General features: G+C 37.1%; 3 protein-coding genes across 7 annotated transcripts; all 3 read left to right on the plus strand.

Annotated features, from left to right (window-relative positions):
* The first annotated feature begins 2,122 nt into the window (after positions 1 to 2,122).
* LOC107855149 lies at positions 2,123 to 5,875 on the plus strand. 4 transcript variants are annotated; one of them, XR_007056315.1, is made up of 6 exons: positions 2,123 to 2,260; positions 2,447 to 2,685; positions 2,784 to 2,873; positions 2,950 to 4,858; positions 5,284 to 5,392; positions 5,520 to 5,875. XR_007056315.1 is itself a non-coding variant. In XM_016700155.2 (4 exons), the coding sequence occupies exons 2-4, from the start codon at positions 2,611 to 2,613 to the stop codon at positions 3,106 to 3,108; spliced, it is 324 nt and encodes a 107-aa protein (XP_016555641.2). In that variant the 5' UTR covers positions 2,123 to 2,260; positions 2,447 to 2,610; the 3' UTR covers positions 3,109 to 5,168. The 4 variants fall into 4 exon arrangements, 1 of the variants encoding a protein (XP_016555641.2); XR_007056316.1 differs by having other exon boundaries at positions 5,284 to 5,351; XR_007056314.1 differs by having other exon boundaries at positions 5,284 to 5,875.
* A 1,692-nt stretch (positions 5,876 to 7,567) lies between these two features.
* LOC107855147 (DNA ligase 1) lies at positions 7,568 to 11,622 on the plus strand. 2 transcript variants are annotated; one of them, XM_016700152.2, is made up of 7 exons: positions 7,568 to 7,937; positions 8,294 to 8,786; positions 9,117 to 10,593; positions 10,686 to 10,786; positions 10,874 to 10,963; positions 11,043 to 11,158; positions 11,276 to 11,622. In XM_016700152.2, exons 2-7 carry the CDS (start codon positions 8,310 to 8,312, stop codon positions 11,418 to 11,420), a joined length of 2,406 nt encoding a protein of 801 aa, XP_016555638.2. In that variant the 5' UTR covers positions 7,568 to 7,937; positions 8,294 to 8,309; the 3' UTR covers positions 11,421 to 11,622. The 2 variants fall into 2 exon arrangements, with proteins under 2 accessions (XP_016555638.2, XP_016555637.2); XM_016700151.2 differs by having other exon boundaries at positions 7,570 to 7,937; positions 11,040 to 11,158.
* A 2,730-nt stretch (positions 11,623 to 14,352) lies between these two features.
* On the plus strand, positions 14,353 to 15,335 carry LOC107855086. The gene has a single exon (XM_016700070.2). It carries the CDS (start codon positions 14,353 to 14,355, stop codon positions 15,313 to 15,315), a length of 963 nt encoding a protein of 320 aa, XP_016555556.2. The 3' UTR covers positions 15,316 to 15,335.
* Positions 15,336 to 15,515: the final 180 nt, after the last annotated feature.

Consider the following 15,515-nt stretch of genomic DNA (forward strand, 5'->3'; position numbering starts at 1 on the left):
CAAATATTACATGCGTCAACTCCTTCCGATTTCATTTCTTTTGAAACAGATTAAATCGACTTGAAATGTCATAAATATTGCGCGCGACGTCTCTTATTATTCTATTAGTTGCCAGCAACAACTAAAACATATCATGCAAATATTATATGCGCGCGTCAACTCCTTCTGATTTCATTTCTTTTGAAACAGATCAAATCAACTTGAAATGTCTTAAATATTGTGCGCGACATCTCTTATTATTCTATTAGTCGCCAGCAACAACTAAAATATATCATGCAAATATTATATGTGTCAACTCCTTCCGATTTCATTTCTTTTGAAATGGATTAAATCGACTTGAAATGTCATCAATATTGCGCGACCTCTCTAATTATACTATTAGTCGCCAGCAACAACTAAAATATATCATGCAAATATTATATGAGTCAACTTCTTCCGATTTCATTTCTTTTGAAGCGGATAAAATCGACTTGAAATGTCATAGATATTGCGCGCGGCATCTCTAATTATTCTATTGGTCGCCAGCAACAACTAAAATATATCATGCAAATATTATATGCGTCAACTCCTTTAGATTTCATTTCTTCTGAAGTGGATTAAATCAACTTGAAATGTCATAAATATTGTGCGCGGCATCTCTTATTATACTATTAGTTGGTAGCAACAACTAAAATATATCATGCAAATAGTATATGCGTCAACTCCTTTTGATTTCATTTCTTTTGAAAACTGATCAAATCGACTTGAAATGTCATAAATATTGCGCGCGACGTCTCTTATTATACTATTAGTCGCCAGCAACAACTAAAATATATCATGCAAATATTATATGCATCAACTTCTTCCAATTTCATTTCTTTTGAAACGGATCAAATCAACTTGAAATATTATAAGTATCGCGACATCTTTAATTATTCGATTAGTCGCTAGCAACAACTAAAATATATCATGCAAGCTTCTTTACATCTTTTTCATCGCTAACCTAAAATTAGGACAAGGAGATGCAACTAAGGTCTTCGTTCTTCTGCGCGATGTCTTCTGCATCATGTATATATTTTATAGCGTATCTATACAAGATTATCATATATATATATATTCAAGATCCTCACATGCATTAAGTACAGTACACATGATTTCCTAATTTGACAACATTTAGTAACATAGATCGAGTGAATTAATAATTGTTGCTCATATAGAAATTTTGCGAACAATTGAACATTAAAAATAAGAATTTTCAATCTGAGAAGTATTATAAATAATTTAATAAAATAGGAAAAATAAATTATTTTGTTAAATTATTTATAATGCTTCTCAGATTGACAAATGGTATTTTTATTGTTCAATTGTTCATAAAAATTTCTCGATTAGCCACAATTATTATTGTTATCTTTACTCAATCTATGTTACCAAAATTTTGTCAAATTAGGAAATCATGTATACTTAACATAGTGTATTTGAGTATCTTGAATATATATATATATATACATTATAAAATATATACCTGATGCAGAAGACATCGCCTAGAAGAACGGACATTAGTTGAACCTCTTTCTAAAATGGAGCCAACGGATACAAAGAAAGGTCGATCGAGCCTTACTTTGAGACAGATGAAAACAAGATCGATGAGCCTGTTTGCTCTAATACCATGTAAAAGACAATTATTTGTTTATTATTCAGTCTATGAAGATGTATATGTATAGATACAATGAGCTCTAATTAAGGCTAAAATAAGAAAATAATTGAAAGATATTCTATCATATCCCTACATATATTTGCTAAGCTATGTATACTACATCTAAAGGTGTCTACATTCATTCTATAACATAATAAGAAAAGAATTGAAAGACATTCGATCATATCCCTACATATTTGCTAAGCGATATGTATATTATATCGTAATGTGTCTACATTCATTGTATATTTCCACAACATACCCAATCGTGTAAATATACGGGATGTATATTTCCACAACATACCCAATCGTGTAAATATACGGGAGATGTTGTTGTTTTCGTTATAGAATGAATGTAGACACCTTAAGATGTAGTATACAATGGAAGATATTACATTAGAGTCTTTATATATCAAATTAAGCAGCACTCAGTTTTCCTCAAAGCTTCTCTAACCCTACTGCATATCAGGAAAAAACATCTCTAACTCATTTATATTGTCCACGCTCCAAATGTCCAGCCCTGGGAGTGCGGGGAGTGTTGGGTTAAAGGACTTTCGGTGCTAAATCCAGGATTTTCTTACTTTTTTGGTAGCTTTTCGTTCCATTTTTTTTGCTGAACATTTGTTTTCCCTTTTGTTTCTTAATTCTGTTAGAAATGGTTTTCTGCAATGGTCTTATTAAAGTTTTTGTTGTCTTTGCATGCTTGTAGTTTAAAGTTGATGTAGCAATTTCCAAGTTCATCTAATTGGTACACATTTACTTGTGATGGAGCAGATTATTCTTACACATCAAGGATGATATTGGTGGTAATCGTAACGAAGAGCTCATTGCTACCAGTGCGGCAAACCTAGGACGGAGAATGTGATGCTTCTTGAATACCATGATCACTCACCCCTGACATCACTTTCAAATAATGATGGTAGGGTCTCGATCTGGCGATGAGTGTGCCGATGATGCTAATGCTTTCTCAGAGATGTAGAATACAACATGAGAAGGCAACTCGGAAATCAGAGGTTTCCCCTTGTTTTGGTTCTTGCTTATGATGTGTCACTTTTTTTGTTTTTCGATTTTTATGATGCTGAAATGAACATAAACTTGTTGAATATTGCAGGCCGAGGCTATTAACAAATTACGAGTTCAAGATCCCAGCAGGAAGAAGCGAGAAGAGAAAATAAAGAAGCAGCGGGAAGAGTTGGCACAGGTATCCTACATGTTGCTAAGCTGCAATTTCGTTAATGTTATCAAGCTGACGATCAATTAGTTGTTGTATCTGGCAGGAGGAGAAGGCAGCCAAAGAGCCTCCACCAAACACTATCAGAACGGTTATGGGCCGTGCTGAGGAGAAGGCAGCCAAAGATCCTCCACCAAACGCTATCAGAACGGTTATGGGCCGTGCTGGAACTACTGTGACGTTTTCTTCAAGATTGACGAAGTGATTTTTATAAGTACGCCAAGAGATCTTCAACCCTCAGAATGCTCTTTTTGTTGATTGCGCAAACAATAACAGAAGGTTTTTCCCAAATTGAGGTAATCTTTTGTTTCATTTATGCATGATTCCTAGTGTTTGTTTCTTATTTGGTTCCAATATGAATGGATGTTTCTCGACAACGAAGGGTCATTGTGATTTATAGCAGATATACCACTCATTAAAATATTTGTGAATATATACTCTCGCCATCTACCAAGTAATTCATATATATCTGTGTCGTCTAACAAATGGTGCATACATATTTGGCCTTGTTCCCTTTTATATAAATTGCTCTTATTGTTAGAATATAAATAACGCCCATCCACAATTTGTGTTTGCTGCAACATCTAAGGTGAATCTTTTACACCTTGAGTATTTCCGTTTCTCTAGTAGAATGATTGCGTTAGATTTTATGCATAATTTACAATTTGGAGTTGTGTTTCGTCGCATATTCTTCTTGCAATTTGCAGGACGCAGATCCATTCTTGTACAATAGCTGCAAGCATATACTGGATATGAATGCAGAGATGGTGGATCGGTATGTTCTAAGTTTGACATTTGTTTGCGAAGTTGGGTTGTCGGGCTCTAGGAAAGAAAAAGAGTTTTGTCTGAACGAGAAAGATACTGTCGTGGCCATCAAGAATCGAGAAAGGTATGTTAATCTTCTTATTAGACAAACTTTATAACATCAATTGCTTAGTAGACAGAGTATTTTTTTTAAAGATTTTGTTGATGTAATAACTACGTCAAAGCTCCTGTCCTTTTTTCGGTGTCTTAATCTTTAAAGAGCTGAACTTAATGCTTGGTGGTAGAAACATCACTTCTACCATCAAGCATTAAGTCGAGATCTTCAAGATTAAGACACCGGAAAAAGGATTGGAGTTTTGACGTAGTCATTACATCAGCATAAAACCTTTTGAAAAATACTCTTATCTGCTCATAGTGATGTCTAATAAGAAGGTTAACATATGTTTCCCGATTCTTACTGTCCACGACAATATCTTTTTTGTTGGGACAAAGCTCTATTTCTTTTCCGGAGCCCAACTGCTCTATTCCACAGACAAACGTCAAACTAGAACATCTTGATCCACCGTCTCTGCATCCATATACGGTTTATGCTTGAAGATATCGTGCAAGAATGGATATGCGTCTCCAACGTCCTCCGAAGACAACTCCAATTTGTCCATTGTGGATTAAAGCTAATGCAATCATCCTACCAGAGAAACGGAAATACTCAAGGTGTACCGGGTTTACCTTTGATGCTGCAGCAAGCACAAATTGTAGATGAACGTTATTTACATTCTACAATGTAACATCAACATTTGTTAGACGACAAGGGTTTATATGAACCACTTGTTAGATGGCGAGAGTATATATGCAAAACTTTTTTAACCAGTCGTATATCTGCTCTAAATCACAAAGTTGAAGGGTATTTTTGACCCTTCGTTATCGAGAAACATCCATCCATTCATATTGAACCAAATAAACAAAATCAGAACTAAACACTAGCAATTTTGCATAAATGAAATAAAAAGGTTACCTTCATTTGAGAAAAACTTTCTATGATTGTTTGGGCACGCAACAAAAAGAGCATTCTGGACTTGCCGATAAGGATCGTCACCACTTCCCTTTCGTCCTCATTTTCCACTGTAGCATTTCGGTATGGATGGAGTCTGGATATCGTTCATCCTTACTTTTGTGATTAATGTTCGTTTAAGGTACTTACTGGTTGTGCTTTGTGGTTTTGTTGCTATACTCCGTATCCTCCCCCTCGTGAAAAATGTGTCGGTCCTTCCCGTGTGAATACATACAAGTACGGGGATTTGACAACAAACCTTCCCCGTTGCAGTCTTAAGTTCTACAAGTCAATTCATGAAAAGATGCAGGAGCTAGCATTGTTGTGAATTCTTTTCTTTCTCAATAATATCGCGTAATTCAGAACACAACTGTGAACAACTTATCGAGGAGAGGGCTATTCTTTCTTTTGTAATTCTGAATTACTCTATTCCAAAACTATTGGTCGTATTATGGTGGATTTTAGCCTTTTCAGTCAAGACGTTTCTTGAACACTTTGTATCCGAGCTGGTATGAGACGTGTTGTATTCACTTCAATTAGTTTGTTGACTCCGTTTGTGTTTTTCAGGATACTTTTGATTGTTGGGATCATATGCATGCATGGTTCGAGTTCTGGTAATGCCATACTTGTAATACGTAAGTTGAGATCAAATTTGGATAGAATCATTTTGAGAATGGTAACAGTACTATATATATTTAAATTAGATGACGTCTACACAAGCTGTGTAAACTTAAAAAGAAGATCTAAAAGCAGGTTGTATATATGTAATCTAACACATCCAAAATTGATTCTGCTTCCTCTAGGTATCTTGTTTACGCCAAAATAGTAATGCACTAAACAATTCATCTTCAACTTGGCGGAGAGCCATGCAAAGCAATTCATCTTGAAAGGGATTGATCTTGACTTTTCGTATCAGCATCGAAGGCCAACTGTCCTGTTTGATCTATTAAAATCTGTATACTGATCTGTGTGAGAACTTACCTTAACTGTCTTTTGGATACACCGTGTAATCTTCTTTGTTAGACAGCCCTTTTAATTGTTCTCTTTTCTCTTCTAAACTCCATTGATGGAGCATCTTAATATGGTATCAGAGCTCGATCCTCTTAAGAATTAATTCTAGTTAATAAAATAAGATGTTATTTCATTTGTTTCTAATGCACTAACTTGGATGTTGTTGTTAAAACTTTATTTATAAATATGACGTTTGAGTTATTTAGTTTAAAGTTTTAAAATATTTCTGGTAAAACTTAGATAGTGTTGGTGCATTTTATTATTAAAATAAAAATAATAAAGTGCATAACAATTAGCAGTCATAAAATGGAGAAAGTGGTGTCATTATTCTGGTAATTCATCATATTTTGTGTTAATGAGTATAAATTGATAAGAACGTGGTCAATTATTTCACAATCTTCTGTCTTTCTTTATTAGATATTTTATTAAACTTATTTCACAATCTTTATTCTTATTTCAAGTGAAATTGAAATCACAGCCTAAAGCAAACGTTTTACTAACCTTATCCTTGAGCCGCCCCTACCACCTCGAGTCTTTCAGTTTTAATCTCTTTTTCTATTTCAAGATCCATTCGGGGTCTATTTTTTTTTTTTTTTTCTAATTCAACTATTGTGCATGTTGTAACAAGGTGTTGAATGATTGTATATATATTACAATAACAACATACCCAGTGTATTTCTACTTAGTGGGGTCTGAAAAGGATCAAAAATATACGCAAACTGTACCACTAGTGGGTTCGGCTATTTGGCAGCCACGTCAGCAAAAAGGAGTATAAAAGTATAGTGACGCGCGTCAAACTCCATATGAGATGTTGTGACACACCTAAACTTTACAGGGTCCTATTACCACCCTGAACTTATTTTTTCTTTATTTGCTCTGTGCTGACATTGTTGCCAAGTCAGCACAAAATGAGAATCGATAATATTCTGCAACTTGGCAGCCACATCAGCAAAACAAAATAATAGTATAGAAAAAATGAGTTTAGGGGGTAATAGAAACCCCGTAAAGGTGTGCCATAGCGGCTTCAGTTGTAGTTTGAGGGTGGGGTACTTATATTTTATATAGTACATAATATATTTTTTTACAAAATATTAATATTATATAATATTTAAGTATACTGTTATAGAAAGGTGATTTTACAAAGAGCATACCATGACGTCACCGTTTTTATAGGTAGAATTAACATCGTTATAAGAAATTTAAAAATAACATGGAAAATCAATTCTAAAAAAATCAAGCCGCTGTAGTGAAAATGTTGTTATAACGAGCGGTTGTAGATTTTTATCTGGAAATATCATAAAAATTGCAACATCTTATATTACATTCTATTAGCATCTCACTTAATAAATCAACTAAATCACTTGTTTCTCAGATCATTACCATTTCTAAGTGCAGTTATTCACTAGGGCAACTCGGTGCACTAAAGCTACCGCTATGTACGGTGTCCGGAGAAGGGTCTTACCTTGCATTTCTATCAAAGGCTGTTTCCAAGGCTTGAATTCGTGACATATAGCATATATAGATATATAACGCATGAAAATAACACAAACATTAATCTAGTATCCATTCAGTATAATCTCGCAAAATGAAATTTGAAGAAAGTAGAATACGCGCGAATCCAACCTACTTTAAAGACTATAAATTGTTTCCGATAGACTCGAGGATGAACTATGCTTTGCATTAAAACAAAACTATCAATGTAATCATAGCTCTAACTGCTGGCATTTGTCAGTTCATCACATAAAGAAACAACCTGTTTGTTCTCGACTTTTCGCATGAGTCCAAAACACTGTGCAGAAAGAAGAACAAAGTGGTGAAAACGGAAGAGATGGCGATGATGAAGGTGATGAAAACGAGGAGAAGATTAGTAAAGCGGCGAATAAAGCCAATTATAGTTTGGCTAAAGGTGCATTCAATACAGGAAGTAAACAGTTCACATTTGGAAAAAAAAAAAAAAAGAAAATTCAAAATGAAACAGATTACATGAATCTCAGTTGTCTTTATATCAAATCTAGCAGCATTTAAAACTTCTCTAAACCTACTGCATAGCAAAAAAAAAAACCATCTCTTCTCCGCTGCCTCCATAGAGTACTCTTGCAGTTTTCATCTCTTTTTCTTTTATCAAGATTCGCTTGATCGTCCTTTTTTTTTTTGTTGTTGTTGTTGTTGTTTCATTCAACTGATGCGCCGTGTTGTAACAAGCTCCTGAGGTGTGTGTTTTTCTTAGATTCATTTGGGGGGTTTTATCTGCTTGTTTTGTCTAAAATTTCAACGCCATTCTGGTGATCATTTCAATTTATCGATGATACATTTTCATCTTTAGCTTTCCTTATGACGCGTGGAGCAGTTTTTTGATGCTAAAACCGGAATTTTCAATCCTTTTTGGTAGCTTTTCCTTCAAAATTTTTTGCTGAACGTTTGTTTTCTCGTCATGATTTTCTGTTAAAAATGGTTTTCCACGATGGTCTTATAAAAGGTGTAGCAGTTTCCAAGTTCATCTAGCTCGAGCTTTGTATCGTGGACTTCTAACAATCTAATCGGTACACATTTGCTTGTGATGGTGCAGATTATTCGTATACATCATGAATGACACTGGTACTGGTAATCGTAAAGAAGGGCTCATTACTTATGTTAGAAAGAAAAGAAGCCCCACACTGCGGCGACCTAGGACAGAGAATTCGATATTTCCTGAATCACTTTCAGATAAAGATCGTAGGGTCTCTAGGGACGAGCAAACTGATGATGCTAATGCTGAAGGGAGAATCCACGACGACCTCAAAGGTGATAATTCTTCTAAAAAGAACAAGGAGGATGGGGGATCTAGCGCGACATATAAAAATTCACGTCAGCGAGATGATACGAATTCCAGGCTTGGTGGGAATGCTGGGGACGGTATAGCTAATGATACCAAGGTGAAAAGGATAAAGCTGAAAGTTGGTGGTGCGACACACATCATTCAAACCAAAAACAGTTCTGATGGATCTTCTAAAAGTGCACAACCTTCTGATTCCTCTCGGCCTCGGCAGAATCTCACTCCTCAAGTTTGTAGCAAGCTCAAGGTAATCTTTCGGATTCTCTAAATCCACTCGAATCTCTAAAGTATGGTTGGTTCGGAGGGGAGGCCGCATAAGAATATTAGCGGTGATATAGCCAAATTGGCATTTTACTTATTGGTTTGTATGGGGTGTGTCGAGTCATAAATGAACAAGTAAACATGAACGGAGGGTGTACTAGTTCCGTTTAGCATCCGAAATGTGGAAAAGAGAACACTTGATCGACAACATCTATACGCATTGATAGTAAATCTTTATCATTCATTTATGCGACCATAAATTATCCCGTAGTCATGCTTATTTTTCAATTTAACCGCCGTTCTCTCTGGATTTCAGGATAGTCCAAGTGGATCGCGCAGAATTTCATCAGAGGATTTACCAGGAGGCACTTCTGGTGCCAGAAAGAGCGATAAAGAGAAGAAGCCAACGAAGAATGTATTTATAAAACAAGAAGACAAGCCACCTAAAAAGCGTAAGAGCAAGAAGTTGACAAGGAGGCTTATTTTGGATTGGCTTGATGAGGACGAAGAGGATGAGAAAATTCACAACTCGGAGAAGCTTAATTTGGGGAAAGAATCAACTATCGGAGGTTTGAAGGTCGATAAGTCTGAAATGTTGGAAGATGTTGCAAGGTCAGGCGAAGAAGTTAAGAGAATAGCAAGTCAAGGTTCTGAGCGTACTGATAACGAAGAGAAAGAAATGTTATCTGATGTAGCGGCCAAGCAGACGAAGAAGAAGGATAAACAAATGAAGGAGTCGTCTGAAACACCAGTTGAAACAAAAAGCGGAACAACACAACAACGAGCTCTTCTGTCAGGCGAAGAAGTTGAGAGAATAGCAAGTCAAGGTTCTGAGCGTACTGATAACGAAAAGAAAGAAATGTTATCTGATGCAGCGGCCAAGCAGACGAAGAAGAAGGATAAACAACTGAAGGAGTCATCTGAGACACCAGTTGAAACAAAAAGCAAAACAGGCCGTACAAAACGGGCTCTTCTGTCAGGCAAAGAAGTTAAGATAATAACAAGTCAAGGTTCTGAGCGTACTGATAACGAAAAGAAAGAAATATTATCTGATGAAGCGGCCAAGCAGACGAAGAAGAAGAAGGATAAACAAATGAAGGAGTCGTCTGAGACACCAGCTGAAACAAAGAGTGAAGTAGGCCGTACAAAACGACAACAGGCTCTTCTGTCAGGCAAAGAAGTTAATAGAATAACAAGTCAAGGTTCTGAGCATACTGATTATGAGAAGAAAGAACTATTGTCCGACGGAGGGGCCAAGCGGTCTAAGAAGGAGAAACAACTGAAGGAGTCGTCTGAGAAACCAGTTGAAACAAAGAGTGAAGTAGGCCGTACAAAACAACAACAGGCTCTTCTGTCAGGCAAAGAAGTTAAGAGAACATCAAGTCAAGGTTCTGAGAATACTGATCATGAGAAGAAAGAACTATTACCTGATGGAGAGGCCAAGCAGACGAAGAAGAAGGACTCGACTGAGACACCAGTTGAAACAAAGAGAGAAAGAGCTCTCACAAAACGACAACGGGCTCTTCTCTCAGGCAAAGAAGCGAAGAGAATATCAAGTCAAGGTTCTGAGAATACTGATTATGAGAAGAAAGAACTATCGTCTGATGGAGAGGCCAGTCGGTCTAAGAAAAAGGAGAAAGAAATGAAGGAGTCGTCTGAGACACCAGTTGAAACAAAGAGAGAAATAGGTCTCACAACACGACAATGGGCTCTTCTGTTAAAAAAGGATTCCTCTACTTCCTCTGTCGATCTGATTGAGTTTCCCAGCGGTTTACCTCCAGCACCGCCTCAAAGTGAGAAAATTTTGTGTTCACTCATATCTCGCAGTGTTATTCATTTCCTCGATAGTACAAAATTTATCTTGTCATCCCTTCTATTTTGACAGAACAAAAGCAGAATCTCTCAGAAGTTGAGCTGCAACTGAAAAGAGCAAAGGCTAATCAGAAACGTCAAATGCAACATGAGAAGGCAGCTCGGGAATCAGAGGTTTGCCCTTGTTTTGGTTCTTGCTTATGATGTGTTGCCGTTTTTTTCAATAACACTGAAATGAGCATAACTTGTTGAATTTTGCAGGCCGAGGCTATTAGAAAAATACGAGGTCAAGGTTCCAGCAGGAAGAAGCGAGAAGAGAAACTAAAGAAGGAGCAGGAAGAGTTAGCACAGGTATCATATTTGTCGCTAAGTTTCAATTTCATTAATGTTATCAAGCTGATGATCAATTAATTGTTGTGTCTGGCAGAAGGCTGCCAAAGAGCTTCCACCAAACACTATCAGAACGGTTATGGGCCCTTCTGGAACTACTGTGACGTTTTCTCATGATATTGGTTTGCCAAGTATTTTCGACTCCAAGCCTTGCAGGTAAGGATTGTCACTACTTCTCATTCGTCCTCATTTTCCAATGTAGCATTTCGGTAATATGGTTGGTGTCTGATATCGTTCATCCTTACTGTTTGTGCTTTTGTCGCTATACTCCAGTTATCCACCCCCTCGTGAGAAATGTGCTGGTCCTTCCTGTGAGAACACATACAAGTACCGTGATTCCAAGACAAACGTTCCTCTTTGCAGTCTCAAGTGCTACAAGGCAATTCATGAAACGATGCAGGATGAAAAGGCCAGCTAACATTGTTGACGACAGGGCTATTCTTTCTTGTTGGTTTCTATTTTCTTTTGTATTTGTCGATTACTCCATGGATCGTGTTCCTAAACTATTGGCCGTATTATGGTTTCCAGTGAAACGTTCCTTGAACACTTCATATCGCGGCTGTTATGAGAAGTTGTATTCACTTCTATTAGTTTGTTGACTCCGTCTGTCTTTAAATCTCCGCATGCTGACCTGACTGAGAACTTACCTTTACTGTCTTTCTGCCGCAGCATGAAACAGCCCTTTGAATTGTTCTAAGGTGCTGTAGTACTATGTTGCTCAGACTTTGAAAAATGTTGCCACACTCGTGTCGGACTCTCCGAAAATGCACTACTTTGGAGTATCCGATACGCAAGCGTCAACATTTTTGAAGAGTCTGATCTAGCAACATAACTGTACGTAGAACTCCATGTTCTACCAATTTAATCACCTGCATGTGTTGCTCACCTATATTGATCTCCTCTCCGAACTCTCAATTGCTCACCAATTTGTGGAAGGTAGCTAATACCAGGGGAATTAGTCGAGGTACATACAGGCTGATACATGTGCTAGTGAGAAGTAGTAGGTATTCAATGTATTAATCAATGCATGTCTTTGGGTTCAAATGCCAAATATCGCAATAGAGTTATCGGATGTCTGTGCTTGTGGAAGGTAGCTAATACTAGGGGAATCAGTCGAGGTGCATGTGAGCCGGTACATGTGCTTATGGGAAGTAGTAGGTATTCGATGTATTAATCGATGCATGTCTTTGGGTGCAAATGCCAAATATTGCAAAGTCCTCTGTGGTTGTTTAAACAGATAAGCATTCAGTACCCTCTGGTCAAAGTTGCTACGATACACTCCAACTTCACAGGGGCAAAGTAATTATCTTTTTTGATTAAAAAGTAGTATTTATTTTTAAAAATTAGAATATGTATTTCTTATTTTTTTTCAATAGTTTTGCACAAGAGGTTGCGATAATCTATAATCTATATCTACCCTGTTGCAGTAGACGACGTGTCTGTTGGAATCGAGTTCAAGTTGTGTTTCAACATGTTACTAATCTGCTACAATAAATATTTATCATGTTGCACTATATAACTAATCTGGCACGCTAATATCGCGGAGGCTTACTACCTCTGCAACCGAAAACCACCCCGAACCCCACCAAGAAAGCAGCTTTGCAGGCACTAAGGGTTGAAATGATGTACAATAAGCCAAGAAAACTTGCACCAAGCCTATATATTATTCCTGAACTCAATTTTAGCATATTTTGTCACCTTTTTTTACTGACACGGTACTTTTATTACATAAAATAAGGCCCACGTCAGCTAAAAAGGTTGACAAAAGGTGTCACGTCAGCTAAAAAGAATGACAAAAATACATTAAAACTTAGTTCAGAGAGGTAATAGGACCTCGTGAAGTTGGAATGTGTCGTAGCAAATTTGTTGAAGAATTAAAAGGACACATGTATAATGTCATCACGTTGCATTTGGTGGCATTTGTTCTTGTCACGATCAACTTATAATTAAATAATTTCACTCCAAAAAAAGGAACAAAATCAAGTCTAATTAATTAGTATCTAACAACAATATTTAAGTTGCAAATAAACTATGCATAATGTTTTTTTGGTTAATATATTAATATGAGTAAAGCATCTAGTAACCCTGAACCGTGACCAAATTTGCTACAACATACTCCAACTTTACGGAGGTTAGGTTAACCTTAAACTAAATTTTAGTGTATTTTTGTCAATCGTTTTAGCTGGCATGACACCTTTGATGTGGGCTCCATTTTTATGTAATAAAAGTATCACGTCAGCACAAAAGGGTGATAAAAATACACTTAAGTTGAGTTCATGGAGGTAATAGGACCTTGTAAAGTTTGAGTGTGTCGTAGCAACTTTGGCCATGATTCGATGTGGTACAGAATACTTATCTCTATGTACGTGACTACAGTGGCGGAGCTAGAATATTCACTAAGGGGTTCATAAGTGAACATACGAACTAATCAAAGGGGGTTCAACATCTAATATATATACATAAAAATTAATTTTAACGATGCATATATAGCATAATTTTTCGCTGAAGGGGATTCGGATGAACCACCTCGGCAAAGGGTAGCTCCGCCCCTGCGTGACTACGTATGATAATCATTAATAAAGGGCGTTCGACTGATTATTCATCACTATATACAGTGGCCGATCCAGGATATGCACAAAGGGGTTCATAATGGAACATATGAACTAACCGAAGTGGATTCAAAATCTAATATTTATACATAAAAAATAATTCTAACCATGCATATATAGCATAATTTTTCTCCGAACGGGGTTCGGATGAACCCTCTCTGCAAAGGATAGATCCGCCACTAACTATATATGGCTACGTCGTGGCCTATTACTATGTTGAGCTAGAACAACAATAACATATTCAATGTAATTTCGCAAGTGGGTCTGTTGAAAAAAGAATAAACTAAAGTACCATTGATATTATTTTATTATAAGTTCAATAAATTAAGGAAAAGGTTCAAATATGTCACTGAACTATCAAAAATGACTCATTTATGCCATCCATTAAAAGTTGAACTCATTTATGCCATCGCCGTTACAAAACTGTTACATAATTTTGTAACGGCGATGGCATGAATGAGCCCAACTTTTAACGAATGGCATAAATGAGTCATTTTTGATAATTGAGTGGCATATCTGACCCTTTTCCCATAAATTAATAATGTACACACCAAACTCATTAGAGAAATGAAATTATATATTATATGTCAACCTTATGCAAAGAATATAATCGTGGAAACCACTTTATAATTTTGATCAAACTATATATACTCTTCATCCTTTATGTACTTCTCAAAAAGAAAACAATTCCTTATTTAGTGCGCCAGACTGTCCTTTTTTTAACGATTAAAATTACGTTAAATGGATTCGAGTTCGGAATTATACCAACAAGAAGAGAAAGTGATTTCAGTTTGTGAGTATGCTGCTAACATGTTAAGAGAGTCATTTCAATGTCTCACCATTATCCTCCTCAGCCTTCTCCTACCTCTTACCTTCATCGTCCTCGCGAGGTTGTCAGTAGTGCGATATCTCATTGCCACGTCAGCTTACATGGTGCCCGATACACTTCTTGTTAGGCTCTACATATATGTCAATCCTACCCTTCTTCACCTACTAGTCCCATTTGTTAGCATTTCTGCTTTGTCTCAGTGCTTGACAGGACGGACTTTGTCCGATCACATGATGGCTAGACCTCGTGTTTGTGCTTCGTGGTTTTTGCTCTTCGCGTTTCAGATTTGCGCGTGTGTAGGGATAGAAGGTAGTATAGCCGTTGGAGTAGATGGTTCTGGTTTTGGTCACGAGAGACTGTGGTTGGTGACGAGGAGTTTGTTTTTCTTGGGATTGCATGAGACGACATTGTTTTGGTCGAAGAAAGTAGTGAAGCCGGTTGTGGATGACACGGTTTTTGGAGCTGAGGCGGAGGATAGGTACGTCGAGAAGGTGGCTATGGCTCTGAGTTTCGGTTTGTTGTGGTGGTGCAAGTTGAGGGATGAAGTTGAGTCATTAGTTGTTGTAGCTGAGGTGAAAAGGGACTTGATTGGTAGTGTTGGTTGGTGGTTGTATTATGTGACTGTGGCAATTGGTATGGTTAAGGTTGTTAAAGCACTTGTTTGGCTAAATTTTGTGTTGTTCTGTGGGAATGTGGTTGATTCAGACCTAAGTTGCGCGGACTCTTCACTTTTGATGCCGCACTCGTGTCGTATTCTCCAAAAATACACTACTTTAAGTGAATCCGACACGCACTCGCTGACATTTTTGAAGAGTCCGAACAACATGGAGTCAGACAATGCAGGCTGTTGTACAAGAAATGATGACAAGGTCTGAGATAAGAGTTTTGACATTTTCCGTTGCTGTCTCTGTTAAACAGTTGTAACCCCCCCCCCCCCCCCCCCCCGACGAACTATGGCCAAAGTTGCAACGACACACTCCAACTTCACAGGGGTCCTATTACCTCCTGGACTCAATTTTAGCGTATTTTTGTCACCCTTTTGTGCTGACGTGACACCTTTATTACATAAAATGGA

The sequence above is a fragment of the Capsicum annuum genome, chromosome 6 (genome assembly GCF_002878395.1).
Source record: "Capsicum annuum cultivar UCD-10X-F1 chromosome 6, UCD10Xv1.1, whole genome shotgun sequence".
In the NCBI taxonomy this organism is placed as follows: Eukaryota; Viridiplantae; Streptophyta; class Magnoliopsida; order Solanales; family Solanaceae; genus Capsicum; species Capsicum annuum.